This window comes from Scardinius erythrophthalmus (genome assembly GCF_964197995.2).
Source record: "Scardinius erythrophthalmus genome assembly, chromosome: 5".
Classification (NCBI taxonomy): domain Eukaryota; kingdom Metazoa; phylum Chordata; class Actinopteri; order Cypriniformes; family Leuciscidae; genus Scardinius; species Scardinius erythrophthalmus.
This window is the reverse complement of record NC_138225.1, coordinates 44,760,827-44,779,338: the sequence shown is the minus strand read 5'-3', so window position 1 is coordinate 44,779,338 and position 18,512 is coordinate 44,760,827. Positions and strand designations below refer to the sequence as shown.

The 18,512-nt window shown below is 37.1% G+C and overlaps 1 protein-coding gene across 1 annotated transcript; it reads left to right on the top strand.

Moving 5' to 3' along the window:
- The first annotated feature begins 626 nt into the window (after window positions 1–626).
- On the top strand, window positions 627–15,279 carry cUnh2orf42 (chromosome Un C2orf42 homolog). The gene is made up of 8 exons (XM_081367187.1): window positions 627–730; window positions 1,889–2,914; window positions 7,870–7,977; window positions 10,358–10,462; window positions 12,043–12,150; window positions 12,256–12,356; window positions 12,447–12,615; window positions 14,230–15,279. Exons 2-8 carry the CDS (start codon window positions 1,903–1,905, stop codon window positions 14,430–14,432), a joined length of 1,806 nt encoding a protein of 601 aa, XP_081223313.1. The 5' UTR covers window positions 627–730; window positions 1,889–1,902; the 3' UTR covers window positions 14,433–15,279.
- Window positions 15,280–18,512: the final 3,233 nt, after the last annotated feature.

Sequence of the window (18,512 nt, the reverse complement as noted above, 5' to 3'; positions counted from 1 at the left end):
TCACTACCTTGTTCAGACACTAGGGTTACTAGTTTAGGCAAAATGATTGGTTGTGGTGGAAATGAGTTTTAATTCGCTTAAATTATGAATTACCACACAAGAAATACAATTTGTCACTATTTTTTATACTATTTTTACACTATTTTCTTGTTAACATTAGTTAATGCTCTGTGTGAACTAACATGAACAAGCAATGAACAGCTGTATTTTTTATTAAGTAACGTTAACAAAGATTAACAAATGTATTGCTCATTCTTAGTTTATGTTAGTTAATACATGAACTAATGTTAACTAATAAACCTTATTGTGAAGTGTTACCGATATGTTTAATATGAAATATCAAGGATGAAGGTAAAAGAAAATTTGTTTATAATTGTATCTGAAGTAGCAAAAAGAAAGAAATTGTAAAATGTTTCATTTTATTATATAAAAAAAAAAACATTATTATTTTACATAACTACTTTTTATCTTAAAAATCCAGAAAGAAAATAAACGAGTCCGCGAAACTAAGAAATAATTATATTTCCAAAATGTTAATGAGTTTAGAGTTGCTACTGGCTTCAGTTCCCAGTATGCATTTGATTGGTCACCCAATGGCCAATCGGAAAGCTCGTTACAGCCGCAGCAGAGCGTCTGTATGTAAGGAGGAATGGCGACGGTTGCTGAGTCTCTGAAGTGAAATCCTCCGTGGGATCTGACCACTGAGCGTCTGGAAAGCGCCCTTGTAGAGGTTGGCCCGTCTCCCATCATCATTTACTTCATTGCATTCATTCACTGTCACACAGCTAAGGTTAAACTCGATGTTATTTCAATGCTTTGTCAATCTATACTGTACTACTGTGTAATTGCAGGAACATGTCTGACATTTTCATGCGATTTGTGGAAGAATTTGAAGAAACATTTTAATGAATGTTTTATGTTTTTTTTTTGTATTTATTATTTAAATTTACTTTATGAAGTGTGTTAATCATTGTTTTAATAAGTAAGAGCTATGATGAGGGTTATGGTCGATCATTTAATCAGTTTTAATCATTTTAATTGATCCTCATTCATCATACTTAAGAGTTATTGTCATAGATTAGCCAAATACAGTACAATGGTACCACAGTACCACCATGGCAATACAGTATGTTTTTTTTATTTTTTTTTATTTTTTTATGTGCTATGCCAAGATTGCCAACAGGGTTTTTTGAACATGTAGCCTACAATGGTATTCTTTGAAGTAGCATGCACGTACCATGGCATTTTAATATTAGCCATTCAGTGTAATGGCAACTTGATACTATCATAGTAGTACCAGGAGCATTTTTAGCCTTTCATCAGTACTTTTGCACCCCCCCCCATCCCCACCCGCCCCCATAAAAAAATACTGTTATGTAAATTATGTGAATTGTCTTTACTTACAGTATAGAGTCATTCACAAGTTGCATGCGAATGAAGTGCTACTTCATTGCTGACAAATTATTGATTGTAGGTGAATAGTTTCCAACAATAGATTGGAGGTAAACATTCACCTTATTCAGCGCTCTTTTTGTTTATTGTCTTTTAAAGTATCCTGTTACTTTTTAGAGGTGAAAAACCACTTCAAACGATTTAGTGTTGTGTGTGAATTGTTTGAATGAATCAAACTGAATCATGAACAATGTCAGAGCTTTTTGCAAACATTTACATTGAATATTGTAATCTCCACCATCAGACAAGGAGTTTTCAGTAATATTTTACTGGGACAGCGATTATTTCACTGGGGTTTGTGCTCCTGTAAAAATGGACTAATGATTCCACTGCACTGTACCGTAGTAGCACTACAGTTCTTAAACAGTATTTTGCTTAGGGCTCCCGCCTAGTTCATGAAAATTAAAATTGTTCTCTGTATCACTCTCGGTTTCAGTGTGTGTGATAACAATGGATAGTCCTCTAGTAAATTCTGGAATGCCGCTGGCGACACAAACGGTGGTTTCTCCTGTCACTCAAACCTCCAGTAATTTAAGCGGGAAACTTCGGGACAAACGGAAGACTCCTGCGTTCTTGTCCAACTTGGGCAAGGCTACCTTAAGAGGCATCCGCAAGTGCCCTCAGTGTGGTATTTACAACGGCACTCGCGGTCTCAGCTGCAAGAACAAGGCCTGTGGAACAATCTTCAGGGATGGGGACCATGAGACGGGACGTTTGAAGAAAGGGGTGTCTGAAGTGGTTCGAGTTGTGACGGACAGTGAAGGTGGTAGAGCTGGAGGGCCGCAGGTATTCTCTGTGCGTCAGCGGGGACGTGGCTCAGAACAGCGAGGCTTTGTTGAGTTAGTCCTCACGGATACAGCTATTACTACCGCAGATGGAACCTTGCTGACCCGTGTCAACCTCGGTCGCTGTTACATGCCCTCTTGCCAGCAGAACGAAAGTGAGTCGACAGTTGAAGGAACCAATCAGCAAACATCCAAAAGTCCCTGTACCCATGTGAAGCAAGCAATGGAGTGTCAGACCCAAGCAACACCTCTGCCACTCAAGAGCTCTGTGCTGGAGGCCTTGGTGGCCACTTCCCAGGCCAAGGAAGAGTTGTGGAGGCTGGCTACAGAGACACCGGGACCCTTAGTGCAGAGGGTCTCCAAAGGTACCCTAATAGTGAAGTGCCAGCCAGGTGAAGCCCACCCTCTGGGACTGCTGCATTTGACGGTAGGCTTATCTAGTGTTAAAGAGAAGACTGAGGGTACTGCTCCCTTTTGCTGTGCATGCTACGCACCCAATGCCAAGGGGGATTTGGGGGCAAGAAGTGGGGGTCATCCTAATGTCAAAGAACGAGAAAATTCCCATGAGCACAGCTTACCTGAACATTGCCTGCACTTCTATGCCTGCGTTTGTGCCTTCACGAGTGATGAGAAGCTTGCCACTGAGTTTTCAGCTTTCCTCAACTACAACATGAATGGTAAGTCAACCATTTAGCTCAGGGGTCTCCAATCCTGCAAGAGTTTAGCTTCAACCTGCTCCTACACACTTGCCTGAAAATTTCTAGTAATTCTAAGGGTACGTTTTCACAACAACGATGTACTAAAACTGAAGTTTTTCTTTTGCGTTTTTTTGTGTACCAATGACAACGTTGTCAAAACGGTCCCTGTTCACACGTATATGCATGCCAGGCCAGTAGTTGGCGAGGTGACTTTGTAAATAAAAACTATATGCCTATAGACTGACGTCACTGTTTTCACAAATGTGCATTTTTGTAGTTAAAGTGCCCCTATTATGCTATTTTAAAGTTTCTTAATGTTGTTTGTGGAGTCTCCTACAACAGGTTTACATGCATCAAAGGTTAAAAAACTGTTTAATTTCCTCATAATATACATTTGCACATCACCACATTTTTCAATGATTCTCAAACGACTCGTCAAATGAATCAATCTCTCTAAATCCCTCCTTTCCGCGAGCTACTCTGCTCTGATTGGCCAGACAGCTCAGTCTGTTGTGATTGCGTGTCCTGAGGCTTCCTACACCTTAAAATAAACACAGTAACGAACAATGACGTTGATTTTACCATATCAATGCGAGCGAGAGTCCGATGATGAAACACTGGAAGAACTAGTTATTCAACCAGAACCTCCATCGCAAGGACGACTCGAGCAGGACTCAGTGTTTCTCAGTGATACACTACTCAGTTTGAGGTACATTATGAGATGTTGCAACTGTAATTCCTCACCATCAGCATTAACAAGTGCATGTCCATCAACAAACCGATTATTTTTATTTATCTACCGAGTATTTTTGTAATATATTGCAGTGAACACGTGGAAACTGTATCAATAACAGTGCATGTATGCAATGTATACATTAGCCGAGCTCTAGCGTGAATGACTGGTGTAACATAAAAATGTTTGTAAAACAAATCTAGCTCCATGCTTAATCTTTCCTCAAAGTAGTGAGAGTGCAGACAGACAATCTGCATTAATATACACAGTTATAGGTAATAGTGGCCCACAAACTGATTAGCAGAAGTATTTAAGAAAGACCGTGATAACGTGAGTTAGCCTGTTAGCAGGAGACCTACACAATATATAACTCAAAACTAAGTATTTTGAACACCATCTTTCAAGAGCAAGCGGTTTGCGAATCCTGCATTGAACTCCGAGATTTGAGAAGCTGTCGTCAGTGAAATAAAGGGAACACAGCAAAAGTTTAGTATTATACTGCTGTGGTATTGTGGTAAAGATGAATTTTAACCACTGATTCTTCACATGCTCGTCCTTGGGCAGTGAAAAAAAAAAACAGCTTTACCTTTGCATTATAGAGCACAACGTCTTCTCGACATGATGCTATGCTATCCAGTATCCACAGGAATCAGCTGCCAGTTTGAGGTTCAAGTTTCCCCTGGTGTCTGAGCGCGCAATAAGTGGGCGGACAATATGCTAATGTTTTGACGTCACAACGAAACGGCTTATGACTCGTTTGGAAAACAATTCATTTCATTGACTCTTACTTTTGAAAGACAATAACTTTATATACAATGCACTTTCAGATTTAAAACTTTGCAGGATGTTTTCATTCCCTTAGAGCTATGTTACACTACATGAAAGGTCATTTTCAAAAATCCATAATAGGGGCCCTTTAACACAGAGTTAATAATGGTATCAATTTCAAAAACTTGCACTTTGAAAGTTTGAAACCCATTTTCAAAAGTTTACATTTTCTGGCCCACGAAATGCGATAGTCTTGTAAATGAACGGCCAAAACACATAAAATGTTGGGTGACCTTAGGTGCATCTTCCTAGTATTCCGGCCACTGATCAGAGAGTCGGCCATTTCAAGAGCTGTTTCAATCGCAATATTTTTATAATGCTCTGGAACTTTCACTCCCCAAAAAATCCCACAATGCACTTACTGGGAAATACATCACATTTTCTGAAGCAAACGCTTGCAACTAATTGCACAAGCCACCTCAGTTTGGGGTCTAGAAAGTAGCATTGTAATATATGCTTATAATATGAAGCCTTACTTGTAAATATAAAGATAGATTTCTATAGCTCTGACTGGTTTTAAATTGTAATTTCTGCCTCCCCTGAAATAAGGCATAACATTGACATTACCTGAGCAGTTGAGTTAAAGTCCCCTGGCCTGTAGTCAATCATTTTAACCCTTAAACTTAATTTTGATCACCATGTCTTAAAATAGCTTTAATGTAACTACACCCTTGCTTCATTTAGAATACATGGTTCTATGAATATGCAAATTAGCCCGCCTCCACTCACTCACACCAGCTCAGAGATCCACTCGTTGACGATCACACGTTGACGTGATTGGTTACAAGGTAGTTTGTGACGTCAGAAACACCAGCGATTTCAAACCGCGATTTTGAGACTGTGTTTGGTTCACTGCAGTTTTAAGGAGAAAACACTGCAATAGTGTTGACTTATGAATTTGCACTTGGTTTGTTTTAAAGCATATTAAAACCACCTCATAGACATATAAACAACATTAAAACTTTGATTTTCACTACAGGGGGGTCTTTAAATATGCTAGAATACCCCGCTCTTACTTAATGCTTTTTAACTGAATATACGAAACAAACTGTTTGCTGAAATAATAACATTAACCACAACAACAAAATAAGAACGCTCAGTTTATGCGTCAATTAGATGTGCATGAAAATTGCATTAGTTTCTATAAGCACTTTTTTACTTCAGAATTTTATTAGATAATTTACTAATTTTATTAGATAAAATAAAGTTATGTGTATCATTAACTAACATGATTTAACTATTGACAAGAACATATTCATAAAACACTAACCATGGTGGAGAAGTTATTCATAACTTCATGATACCTGAATTAGAATGTAATGCATGTAAATGGTTATACAACACCTCTGTCCCCCTGAAATTCCCTGATGTCACCTGAAATTGAGCCATCAGTGTCCCAATGTGTATTGAGCCAGGCAATAACCTAATTCGAGTACACAATATACTGATTCACGACCTAGGAAGCTGATTGACACGCACCCCTTGATTCAGTAGGATTTGAGCTCAACACTGCTGGATGGATGGTGGCCCTCCAGGAGCAGGATTGGATACCCCTGATTTAGGTTGTCTGCATCTCCATCCACATAAGCTCTATTCTGAAAAACATAGTGCAGTGGTTCTTAATTCTGGTCCTGGCGACCCACCACTCTGCACATGTCTCTTATCTCTAACACACCTAATTATTTGATCGTCAACAGTGATGTGACGTTCGGCTTCGAAGCTTGTATAAAAAAAAATAATAAAAAAAACATCTCAGATTGAAGCACTGTACTGGGAACCCCTTGTGCTGGTTTCGAGAGTCATTCACTTTGATAAGAATAAATCATAATACAAATATTTACAAGTGTAGTTTTGTGCACGTCAATTTATATTAATCCCCAATTTTTTTTTCCCAGACTCATTTATTCATACAGTTTCATGACATGTGAAAGATATTTATTTATATTGACTACATACTTTTATTGACTTATTGCCATGTACATATGGTTTTTGTAGCACAAACTGATTTTTTACATGAAACAATCAAAAAATGGCTGGGTCTTCTAGGACTTAAAGGCAGCTTTTCTACCTTTCGACCACAAGATGTCGTTAATGTGCACCGTGTTCCAAAGCTTTGAGTAATGTACCATTTTACTATACATTTGAAAGGAAAGCCTTTCACAAAGCTTCATTTTACCATCACTTATCATCAGCTCATTAGGAGAGATCTCCATGATCTGAACTGAGTGTGACAAATAAGACAGAAATACAAACTGCAGAGCGGTGGGACGCCAGGACTAGAATTGAGAACCACTGACCTAGTGAACCTCCTTTCTGTCTACGGCCTCTGTCCCTTGTGATTGACTTTCCTGCAAGTGATTGTGATTGAGTTCAGCTCTAACCCGGATAAAACTCATCTGCCTGTAGCTTTCTAGTAATTCTGAAGACCTGGATTAGCTTGTTCAGGTGTGTTTGATTGGGGTTGGAGCTAAACTGTGCAGGAAAGTGGATATCGAGGGCCAGAGTTGCCCAGCGCTGCTCTGTGGCAGAGTTAGCCAACACTTCTCCTGGTCCAGCACACCTAAACCAGGATTACTTGGAAAAACATTCAAGTGTGTTGTAGCAGGCTTGAAACTGAAGTCTGCAGGAAGGTAGTCTTCCAGGGTTGGCTATCCCTACTCTAAGGTGGCATCCTAACCCAGGTTTCAAAAGTGACAGATTTGGAAAAGCTCCATATAGGAAGTCAAGTCACCTTTATTTCTATAGCGCTTTTTACAATACAGATTGTTTCAAAGCAGCTTTACAGAGATGACAGGAAATTAATGCAACAAAGTTTGTTTCGGCTGTACAGCAGATCTAGAAGAAAAAAAGTATCATAGTTCCTCTTAAGTAAGTTCAGTGATGGAAGCAACTTGTACAGATCAAAAATAGTGCTCCTTATGTGAAGTGCACAGGAGACTTGACTGAATTGTTTCCGACAGATTTTGATGTTACCACGATGCTCTGCTATCTAATAATGTATACACAAAGATATAGTAGACGAATAATTGGTCAGACTTTACATTTTAAAAGACTGAACTTTTTAATTGATACTTCTTGGCACTGAATGAAGCATATTAATAAATTAAAAATTTCCACTTGACACATTTTTTTTAAATACATTTTTTGCACAGAGTTTATCGCAGTCAGTTCTGGAATTGCCTTCTCCATTAAGGATACATGCGATGCTTCTTTATGTGTTGGCAAGAATTAGCTATCTCAAAAGATAGTTTCTATTCCTATTCCTGCAAGCATTTGTGTGTAGTTAGGTTTGGTACAGGTCTATATATGGTGCCTGGAGTGTTTTTCTATGCATCAGAGATGACTGTCATCTGTTATTATTGTGTATGTCCAGGACTGCAGGACAGGGCAGATGCCACAGCATTCGGTATATCTCAGCAGCACATTGAGCCCTCCATCTCTCATCGTTCCAAGAGACTCAAATTTATGGAGTCGTCTACGGGTAAGTTTCTCTGAACAGCCATCCACAGTTTGTCTCGGGCCCACTGTTGCCAACTAATTTCAGTGGAAAGTAGCTAAAGTCTGCTTGAAATGGCTAAATGTCATTGGATGATTAGACGATGATGCTAATTAGCATGTTAAAGGATTAGTTTTCAGAATAAAATTTCTTGATAATTTAGTCACCCCCATGTCTTTCTTTCTTTAGTCGAAAAGAAATTAAGGTTTTTGGGGAAAATTTTGGGATTTTCTCCATATAGTGGACTTCAACGGATATCAATGGGTTGAAGGTCCAAATTGAAGTTTCAATGCAGCTTCAAAGGGCTCTACACAATCCCAGCCGAGGAATAAGGGTCTTAGGCGGAAGTACCGGCCTAGTGTTTACAAAGCGAACGTGCAAAGACTAAATCAAACGCCTTTACAAAATAAATAAATAAATAAAAGGTAAAACAAAGATGTTGGACAATTTTGAAGTTTGAGGAGAAAATGAGAGGACTTTTTCGGCCTACATTTTCCACCTACGTCACGCGTTACCTTTCCAACGTGATTGCGTAATGCATGAAGTCGTGGACGTGCAAGACGAGCATTTGTGGTAAAAAAAAAAAAAAAAAATATATATATATCCAAGTCCAATATATGGAAAAAAATCCTGAAATGTTTTCCTCAAAAACCTTAATTTCTTTTCGACTAAAGAAAGATATGAACATCTTGGATGACATGGGGGTGAGTAAATTATCAGGAAATTTTAATTTTAATTTTTTTTTTATTTTTTTTTTATTTATTTTTTATTTAATTTTAAGTGAACTACTTTTTTAATGCCGTGATTGCATTGAATTTTTATTCTGCCTAGTGTTAAAGCAACACTAAGGAATATTTTTTACCTTAAAATAATGTTTCCAAAATCGTATCGTGGTTCATCAAGTCGTAACAGGGTGAAAGGCACTTCTGGATTCGCTTTGCTGCCCTATATCTGCTATATAACCAGCCGGGTCTCGTTTCTGTAGTTCGAATGAGACATAAGAAAACTACAAATTTGACTTGCTTTACGTCAAGGGTTACAATAGTCATTATTTAGTTTTCTTCATTTCTGATGTCGCAATACATTATACTTTAATGAAATCATGCAACATACTCTACCTTTTCTGTGGACATCGTTCATTCCAAAGCCGGTGCTAGATAAACAGCAAGCGCGCATGCGGCGAAATTATTTACGACAGCGGTAATGGACAATTCCGCTTCCAACCTGTAGGGCGACCGAAGAGGAAAAGTTCCTTAGTGTTGCTTTAACCCTTTACATCTACTTACTTCTCTCCTACTCTCTGTTCTCACATACTGTATTTTAATACAGACGAATTACGAATAAAGCTGTTCTCATTTACATATTTTTCTGACAACGAATTGAGTATGAAATTCTAAAATCCTTATTTATTTTGATCTGATAAAATCACCACAGACACAAGTTAAAGACAATGGCTGTGCTGTGATTTTGGTTATATTTGCGTATAAAATTATCACTCATAGAGAAGGTTAGAAATGACAAAATGTCTTTCTTAATTTTTCTCACACACCGTGCATAACCACCATCTGAGGGACAAACCACAAGAAGGGTATTCTGTTTTCAGTCAGTGATGATTAAGCCACATATTTTCTATGGAAAATAGCTATGGTTTGTCCAAAAAGTCGCTAGTTATGTTGCTAGGTGCTTTTAAAAAAAGGGGTGTTCAACTGGAATGGAAAAATGTGTGACATACTTGCAGCAGCTACATACATTTACATAAAATTCATCAGAATGTTTGATAAACAAACACATAAGGAAGCAGGGGATTTTGTGAATGATGGATATTTGAATTTTGAGCTTTCTGTTAATGCAAATTCTGTGTGGGGCTCATAATGAATCCTTCCTAGAGCCTCTTCTTTTCCACCCACTGAAATCTGTTGTTGATGTCTAAATGCTGCTGTTATGTTCTGTGGTTACTGACCACCTCCTCTGTAATCTGTATTCCTCTTTTATTCTTTGGCTTTCTGGAACTGTCACTGTTTCGCACAGCTTCGTCTGTGTCCTCTGCTTCTCCTCTGGCTGTCAAAGACACTTCTGCTCCCCCCCTAAACCAGCGCAAGCCCACTCACAGAAAACACTCCAGTTCTACTGGAATTAAGAACCCAGGTGCTCCAAATTTTTCCTCTTACACGATTTTGCTTTTCTTTATTTCTGTTTCTTTTCTAGCACTCTGGCTGTCATTGTTCTTTAACACTGTTACAGATGTTGAGAGATTTATAATCACATTACCTCTTTAAGTTTGAAAATATAAATGATGTACACATGGATTTCATTATCATAATTTGTAGTTTTTGATGTGTGTAATGTCGTCGGGTGAATTAAACAGGAAGCAGCCAGCCGGTGGATGAGGCACATGTGTCATTGGGTTTCCAGCAGTGGTTAGCCAGTGTTACAGAGAGGATCCATCAGACGATGCACTTCCAGTTTGACGGTAAGAAAACAGGGTGACTCTCACAAAGCCTGTTAAAAACCTGTTATGTCTGGGTCATATTTCACTTCAAGATAAAAAAAAAGAAGAAGATAGTTTGATATTCATTTTGTAGAGTAGAGTAAAAAGGTGCTTTTTGTCGAAAAGGTGCATTTCCATCTTGCTCCAACCAAAGTGATTTGAAACACCCGTGACGTCGTAATTACAGATATTCCAGGAGAACTTGAATGCAGCATATATTAGGACAATTAAGATTTCTCCTATATTTGCAGTTTTTCAATATTTGACAATATTTTTATGACAATTAAAGGGATAGTTTGGCCAAAAATGATATTTAACCCATGATTTACTCACCCTCAAGCCGTTCGAGATGTATATGTCAATAATTTTTCAGACGAACACATTTTCAGTTATTTTAGAAAATGAACATAGCGTAGGAAGCGTCGTGACGTAGAACGAACGTAGAGTTTTGTTTTGCTCTGCTCTCTGGCTGCGCTGTCATGTTCGTTCTACGTCACGACGCTTCCTACGCTATGTCCTACGTCATACGCCAGCATCCATCTCCGTGAACGCGCGTCGACCGCTACCGGAAGCCAGTTATTTTCGTTTATAAAGTTTTAAATATGTATATTTTTACGACAAAAACTGCACGGATTACCCTCAGAAGGCCTTCGTTTATCCCCCTGGAGCCGGATGGATTACTTTTGTGAAGGATGCATGCACATTTTGGGACTTGAAGGAGTGGACCCCATAACTTGACATTATAACCACTGAAAGATCATGCACATTTTGGGACTTGAAGGAGTGGACCCCATAACTTGACATTATAACCACTGAAAGATCTAAGACATTTTCTAAAATAACTGAAAATGTGTTCGTCTGAAAAATTATTGACATATACATCTCGAACGGCTTGAGGGTGAGTAAATCATGGGTTAAATATCATTTTTGGCCAAACTATCCCTTTAAGCACAATAATGAGAATCATCCTACAGTGATTTTTTTTTTTTTTTAATGAAAAGGGCAGAACAACTACTATGATTTATAATTTTTTTTTTTTTAAATAAGTCATACACGAATATACTTTTTTTTTTTAAATAAAAAGTACAATAAATCTAAATGGTCATAAAATATTCAAAATGTATAAATATAAATGTTTTTCTAATGCCAATATATTGTATACTTTCATATATATATATATATATATATATATATATATATATATATATATACATATATATATATATATATATATATATATATATATATATATATATACATATATACATACAGTATATGTATGTATGTGTATGTTCAATTGCTCGTTTTCACAAATATCTAATCATCAAATCACATGGCAGCAAATCAATGTATTTAGGCATGTAGACATGGTCAAGACGATCTGCTAAGTTCAAACTGAGCATCAGAATGGGGAAGAAAGGTGATTTAAGTGACTTAAGAGACGGGCTGGTCTGAGTATTTCAGAAACTGCTGATCTACTGGGATTTTCACATACAACAACCTTTTTGTATCAGATTTTCAGATTATAATGTTGAGTTAACACTGAAGTTGAATGTGAACAGGCAAGCCAGAGCCGTTGGTGTTCCACATCCCTCAGTCTTTCTTCAATGCCATACAGCAGCGTTTATCATTGGGCTCAAAAAAAAGAAGACTCCCCAACTACACCACCAGTAAGTATAATATGTGTAGCCATTGATCATGTGCTAACAATCTAATTCTGATTATAAATCTTGTTATACCTTGTTTTAATATTTCTGTCATATCTGTGTTTTTAGCATTTGTGCGTGATGACGCTTTGCCTCTGGGCTCTTTCTCTAAATACACCTGGCACATTACCAACCTGATGCACGTGAAGCGAATCTTTGATACACCAGAGGTGTGTACCCGTTTTCTGCATTTTCAGATCCTGACTAATGGCCTTATCATCTGTGGGCAGTCTCTAAATGAGGGCTTTCTGTTTGAACAGTTACCTCTGGAACTCACTCAGTGTTTTGTGAAGAACAGTGACAGCTCCTATTCATTGTACCGCTGCCGGGAGACCCCTCCTGATCCTGGATCAGACACCAGCCACCATTCACGCACCAATAAGCCTCTGGCCATCAGACCACTGGAGCTACGCACCTTCCTCAGAGTGGGTAAGTGGATGTGTTCAGTTAGGGGCTGTTTACATGACACAGTTTTCAACTAAAAATGTAAAACTAAAAACTTTTTATGCAGTTTGGCTGTTCATTTACACAACAGTGCCGTTTTGGGGCCCTGAAAACACAAATGTTAAAAAATGGGTTTCAAAGTGCATGTTTTTGAAAACTGTACCATTATCGTCTCCATGTAAACTATAAAAATGCAAATTTGTGAAAACATGTTCAGTCTATAGGCATGTATTGTTTCTTTACAAAGTGACATCGCCAACTACTGGCCTGGCAGCATAATACAGCTTTTTTTTTTAGTCGTTTTCATAGATTCATGTGAACGGGGAAGGTTTTGACAATGTTGTCGTGGTAAAATTACCATGGTCAAACCATGGTAATTTTACAATTTTAAAATAACAATTAAGCACAATAATGAGAATCATCTTACAGTGATTTTTTTTTTTTTTTTTATGATAAGGGCAGTGATTTATTTATTTCTTTAAATGAAAAGGGCAGAACAACAAATACTACTATGATATATATATATATATATATATATATATATATATATATATATATATATATATATAATTTTTTTTTTTTTTTTTTAAATAAGTCATACAAGAATATACTTTTTTAAAACTGAAATTAGTGTAAAAATAGAATAATAATTTAAAAAAAGTACAATAAATCGATAAATCTACAATAAAAATCAAAGCAACAAATGGTCAAACCATGGTAATTTTACATTTTCAAACATTTCTTCATAATTCATAGGTTAGCAAGATTTTTGCTCTGCGTGTTAGATATCATAATACCCAATTTTGATTTTCAGTTTTCAAAGCGGAGATGCCACAACAGAAAGATTCTACATTATATTCAATACAGTATCCAGATATATTATTACACCACTTTCTGGAATACTTGAAGCCCATTTCAGCCACATAAGAAAAAAAAATCATGCTTTGGTTGAAACTATGACAAGCCAAAATTATAAGATAATATTTATAATTAATAATTACTATGATGTCAGATTCATAATTATTTTGTGTCTCATAATTTAAGCTTTCTGTCATAAATGTTTCTTCTCTTTTTATTTTTTGTCTCAATTTTGACTATTTCCACTGTGACTTAGTATTTCATAATTTTGACTATCTCATAATTATTTCTTAATTTCTAAGAATTTAGATTTTTTTAAGACTTATGATTTTGACTTTTTATGTAATGATGACTTTATATATATATATATATATATATATATATATATATATATATATATATATATATATTATTATAATATTATTATTATTTTTTATTTTTTTAATGATGGGTTAGCATAACACTGGCATGAAATAAGACATGAGCTATCGCCATTTAATATCTGAGGAAGGCACTTGGAGGTGTTTCTACCAGGTGATAATCGGCCAACTGTATGGTATCCGAAAGTAGGGTGTTTTTAAAGTGCCGACTCTGAACATCACAACAGTTTTGATATTGGTTGTTATTTGGCGTGGGGCCAGCGTGGGCCAAGCTCCTGACAGGAGCCAGGCCTGGGGATAGTTATCACTCCAAGTATTCTGCTTTACTGTATAACTAAAACGCTGTGGTATCGTCTCTCAGGGACCTGTGCTGCTGAGCAGACAGAGCCAGTGCCCTTTGTGATCGAATGGATTCCAGACATCCTTCCGCACTCACAGGTGGGAGAACTGAGGATCAAGTTTGAGTATGGCCATCAGCTGGGTAGTAAACTGGAGAACTGCAAGAGCTCTGCTGGGACAGAGAGGACTGAACAAACAGTAGCAGATGCCATCCCACAACAGTGAAGAACCGCTGTAGAAGACTCAAGACCCTCGGTCATGAAATTCTCAACTTATAAGGTGCTTCTCAGAAAAATGTTCATTGTTAGAAACTGTTGCATTACAGCACCGGGCATACAAATGTAAATTATTTATATAAGTGTACAACTAAAATAATCTTGTCAACATATGTTTTGTGCCGTTCAATATTAACTCATGTTCAAGATTTCCACATTCCTTAATAATGGAATTTTAGCACAACCTTTTTACAATCACACTCTACATACTGTAGAAATCGTGTGGTTTAGATGTCCTGGACTAATGACAAGTGAAAAGTTCCTGTTTTCAGAAATCATGTAGATTTGATACCTTTTAGTATTTATATGAAAATAATAGAGAAACAGAATTATTGACACAATGCTGTATTCAGACTGATGAACTAAATCAATGTAAATAATTAAAAGCCTTATACTGATAAAGGTTTTTCTGGTAATACATTATAATGCATTAACAAAAATGTTTAGACGCTTGATAATGTTCATGCATTAAGTTTTGTCTTAATTGTCCAGATACTTAATATAGATACACCTCACAAAAGACTTATATCAGATAGCACAGAATGACTATTATACCCATATGCCAAAGATGGAAAAATAAAATATTTAAAGACTATTACAATACTGGTACAGTCACAGTGAATTCCAACATCTTACCCATCTAAATATTAATGCCTGGGAATCTGTTTACTCCCTAAATTAATTAGTTTGATTTATTTACAGTTGTAATCAAAATTATTCAACCCCCATTTCAAATCAAACAAAAGTAATTAAAATAGCTCAACAAAACGCATGTTTCAAGTGGTTTCCCCAAATTCAACAACAAAAAAAAATCTACTTTTAATGACTTCTGCGGTCTCAAAATTATTCAACCCCTTCATGGTAAGCATCTTTAGTACTTAGTAGAACATCCTTTTCCTGTTATGACCTGCTGCAAACAAGTTGTATAACCAGACACCAGCTTCTGGCAGCGTTTCTGAGGAATCTTTAGCCTATTTCTCATGAGCAATGGTCTCCAGTTCAGTAATATTCTTGTGTTTGTGGGCTGCAACCGCCGCCTTTAAATCCCACCAGAGATTTTCTATGGGGTTCAAGTCAGGTGACTGAGATGGCCACTGTAGACTCTTCCAGGATGACTTCTGCAACCAAGCCTTGGTGGAATTTTGAGGTATGCTTGGGATCATTGTCCTGTTGGAAGGTCCAATGACGCCCAAGCTTCAGCTTCCTCGCTGACGGCATGACGTTTTCTGCTAAGATTTCCTGTTACTTCAATGAATCCATATTGCCTTTCTCACGCTGCAGATTTCCATTGCCAGAGGATGCAAAGCAGCCTCCGAGCATCACCGAACACCACCATGCTGAACTGTAGACAGAGTGTTCTTTTCAGCGTAAGCTTCATTCTTCTTCCTCCGGACAAACCGCTGATCCATTAGGCCGAAAAGTTCCAGTTTTGTTTCATTGCTCCACAAAAAAGAATCCCGGGACATCTGTGGCTTATTTATATGATTTTGAGCACTTTTTTTGTGCTTTCGGGTCAGTAGTGGTGTACGTCTTGGCATGGAAATCGCATGCGTTCAGTACGTGTGCCTTTCTGTGAAAGCTGAAACCTCAGCGCCTGTTCCCACCAAGTTTTGCTGCAGGTCTTTTGCAGTTACTCGAGGGTTTTCCTGAACCTGCCTTCTCAGAAATCTGGTTGCAGCAGTTGATGGCTTCCTTTTTATTCCCCGTCCTGGTAGTGTAACCACTGTTCCTTTAACTTTGAACTTGCGAACTATGCTTCCAACGGTGTCTCTAGGAACATTTAGTGTCTTCGCTATCTTTTTGTATCTTGTTCATTGTTTGTGATATCAAGGTTTGTGATATCTTTTCTCAACTTTTTGGACCAATCTTTTGACTTAGCCTTATTTTTAACATGCGTGACACTCAACAAGCCAAACCAGTTCAGATAGTTAATGTGTTCTAGCTCAAGCACACCTGGTGCAACGAATGAAGTCCTTGATTAGTTGCATCAGGTGTGTTTGAGACAACATCTGTTATGCAGATTTGTGCTGTTGTGAGGGATTCTATTCGGGGGGTTGAGTAATTTTGAGACTGCAGAAGTCATTAAAAGTTGAATTTGGGGAAACCACTTGAAACATTTGTGTTGAGCTATTTCAATTACTTCTATTTGATTTGTTCATTGCAAACCGCTAAACGTTTGTAAATTTTGCCAATAAACCTGATTTGCAAACTGTACATTTTGCAGATGTTTTTGTCTTTACTCAAACAACTGACGTAACCTAATGATTGTAATCCAGGCTGGTTTGGCATAGTGGCTGAAACTCAGGGCTGGTAACAAAGCTTTCTGGCTGCATGCATTGCAAAAATGTGCAGTATACAACAGAGAATACTGAACCTATTATGCATTGGTACTGAATTTTTCAATGCAATGCACAACTGACTATACCTTTTATTTTCAGTATGATAAATAAATTATAGGTAATATTAGCTACATTTCTTTTTTTGAATGATTCTTTGATCGGACAGCCAAAAGGCTAGAAATTCTACACAAACCTGTTTAAAAAAATGCTAAATAAATATATTTATTTCTGAGACCATAACTGGAGTCCTCTAACATTGCATGTTTAATTCAGTGAGTGGTGTCTAGTTATCTTGGAAATAAAAATGTTCATTGGCATTTCCAATTCAATGTAGCCTATCTAAATTATGCAGCATTAGTAATATAAGTAGTATACTTTTCTGAATATTGTTACCATCATAATAAGATGTAAAGTCTTATTATTTATCTCAGATTAGTTCAATGTTAATTCATTTTAGGTCAATAATAGCGCAAAATTAATCATTTTTAAACAAGCTTAATCAAAGACTTGACATAGAAGGAGACTTTGGCTAAATTCTGCAATACACCGTCTACTAAACAGTATGCAGTAAAGCTAGTATTCCATTTTGAGAACAGACAATTTCCTCCTATGGCAAGCCGTTTGACATTTAATCCTTAAAATGTACTGGTATCTATTTTCATGTTTCAATTGCTTGTTTTTAGCAACTTTCTATTGCATTAGTTACTAGTACTTGTATCTTTAAAAAGGTTCTAGTACCTAAAGAATAAGTATTTATTCATTAGATAGGCCTACTAGTTATTAGATATCAGTACATATTAAATGGATACTAGTACATGTTCATTAAAAACTAGTACGTATTCATTAGATACTAGTTCTTATTTTAACAGTGACTAACAATTGTTACTAGTAACACACTTAAAAATGTTTTCCCATTGACTTCTATGGGGATCTGTCATTCAAGTATCAACCATTCAGTTCTGACTAGTATGTATTCTATTTGTGACTGTGTATTTATTATATATTATTAGTTATTTCATTAGGTACTTATACAAGCATAAGGGACACTCAGAGGGTTTGGTTAAAGGAGAACTCCGGTCAATTTTAACATTGAGCTCATTTTTGTGTGAATTTGGAGTGCTGTCAATACAGAGAACAACGACAAAAATCGGTGTTGCCTACACCGAGTTATTCTATTTTTAAAATTTGCACCCTGTTGACTTCAATGGGGCAAGTTTTAAACCAGCTTTTAGCCTCTTAACATCCTTGATGTGTCATTACAAGTGCCAGCCATGTGAGTGATTCCTTCAGAGTGAACACGGGTGAATCTGACTGCAGTAGATGTGAAAGAAATGAATAAAAATGATGTTATTTCAGCCAGCGCACATACCTGTATTTTCTTCCTGTTTTCGGTCGAAGTCCATAGTAATCGATTGTCGAGTTCTAGCGCGTGATCATAGGTACTAAACCTATGCGTGTGAACTCGACAATCGAACACATCGAACACATCTTCTTTTTTAAGAATGACTTAAGTGCCGTTCTTTGCTCTTTTCTCAAAGAAAAAATTAACTCCAAGTCCTCCAGAGTCGCGGCCAAAGCCGATTCGAAAGACCGTTGTTCTCCATCAGCAGCCGCCATTCTTTGTTTTCAAGTAGCAGCAGCCAGGTAACCGTAGCAACTCTGTCGTGTATGTTAAGCCCGCCCCCGCCTAC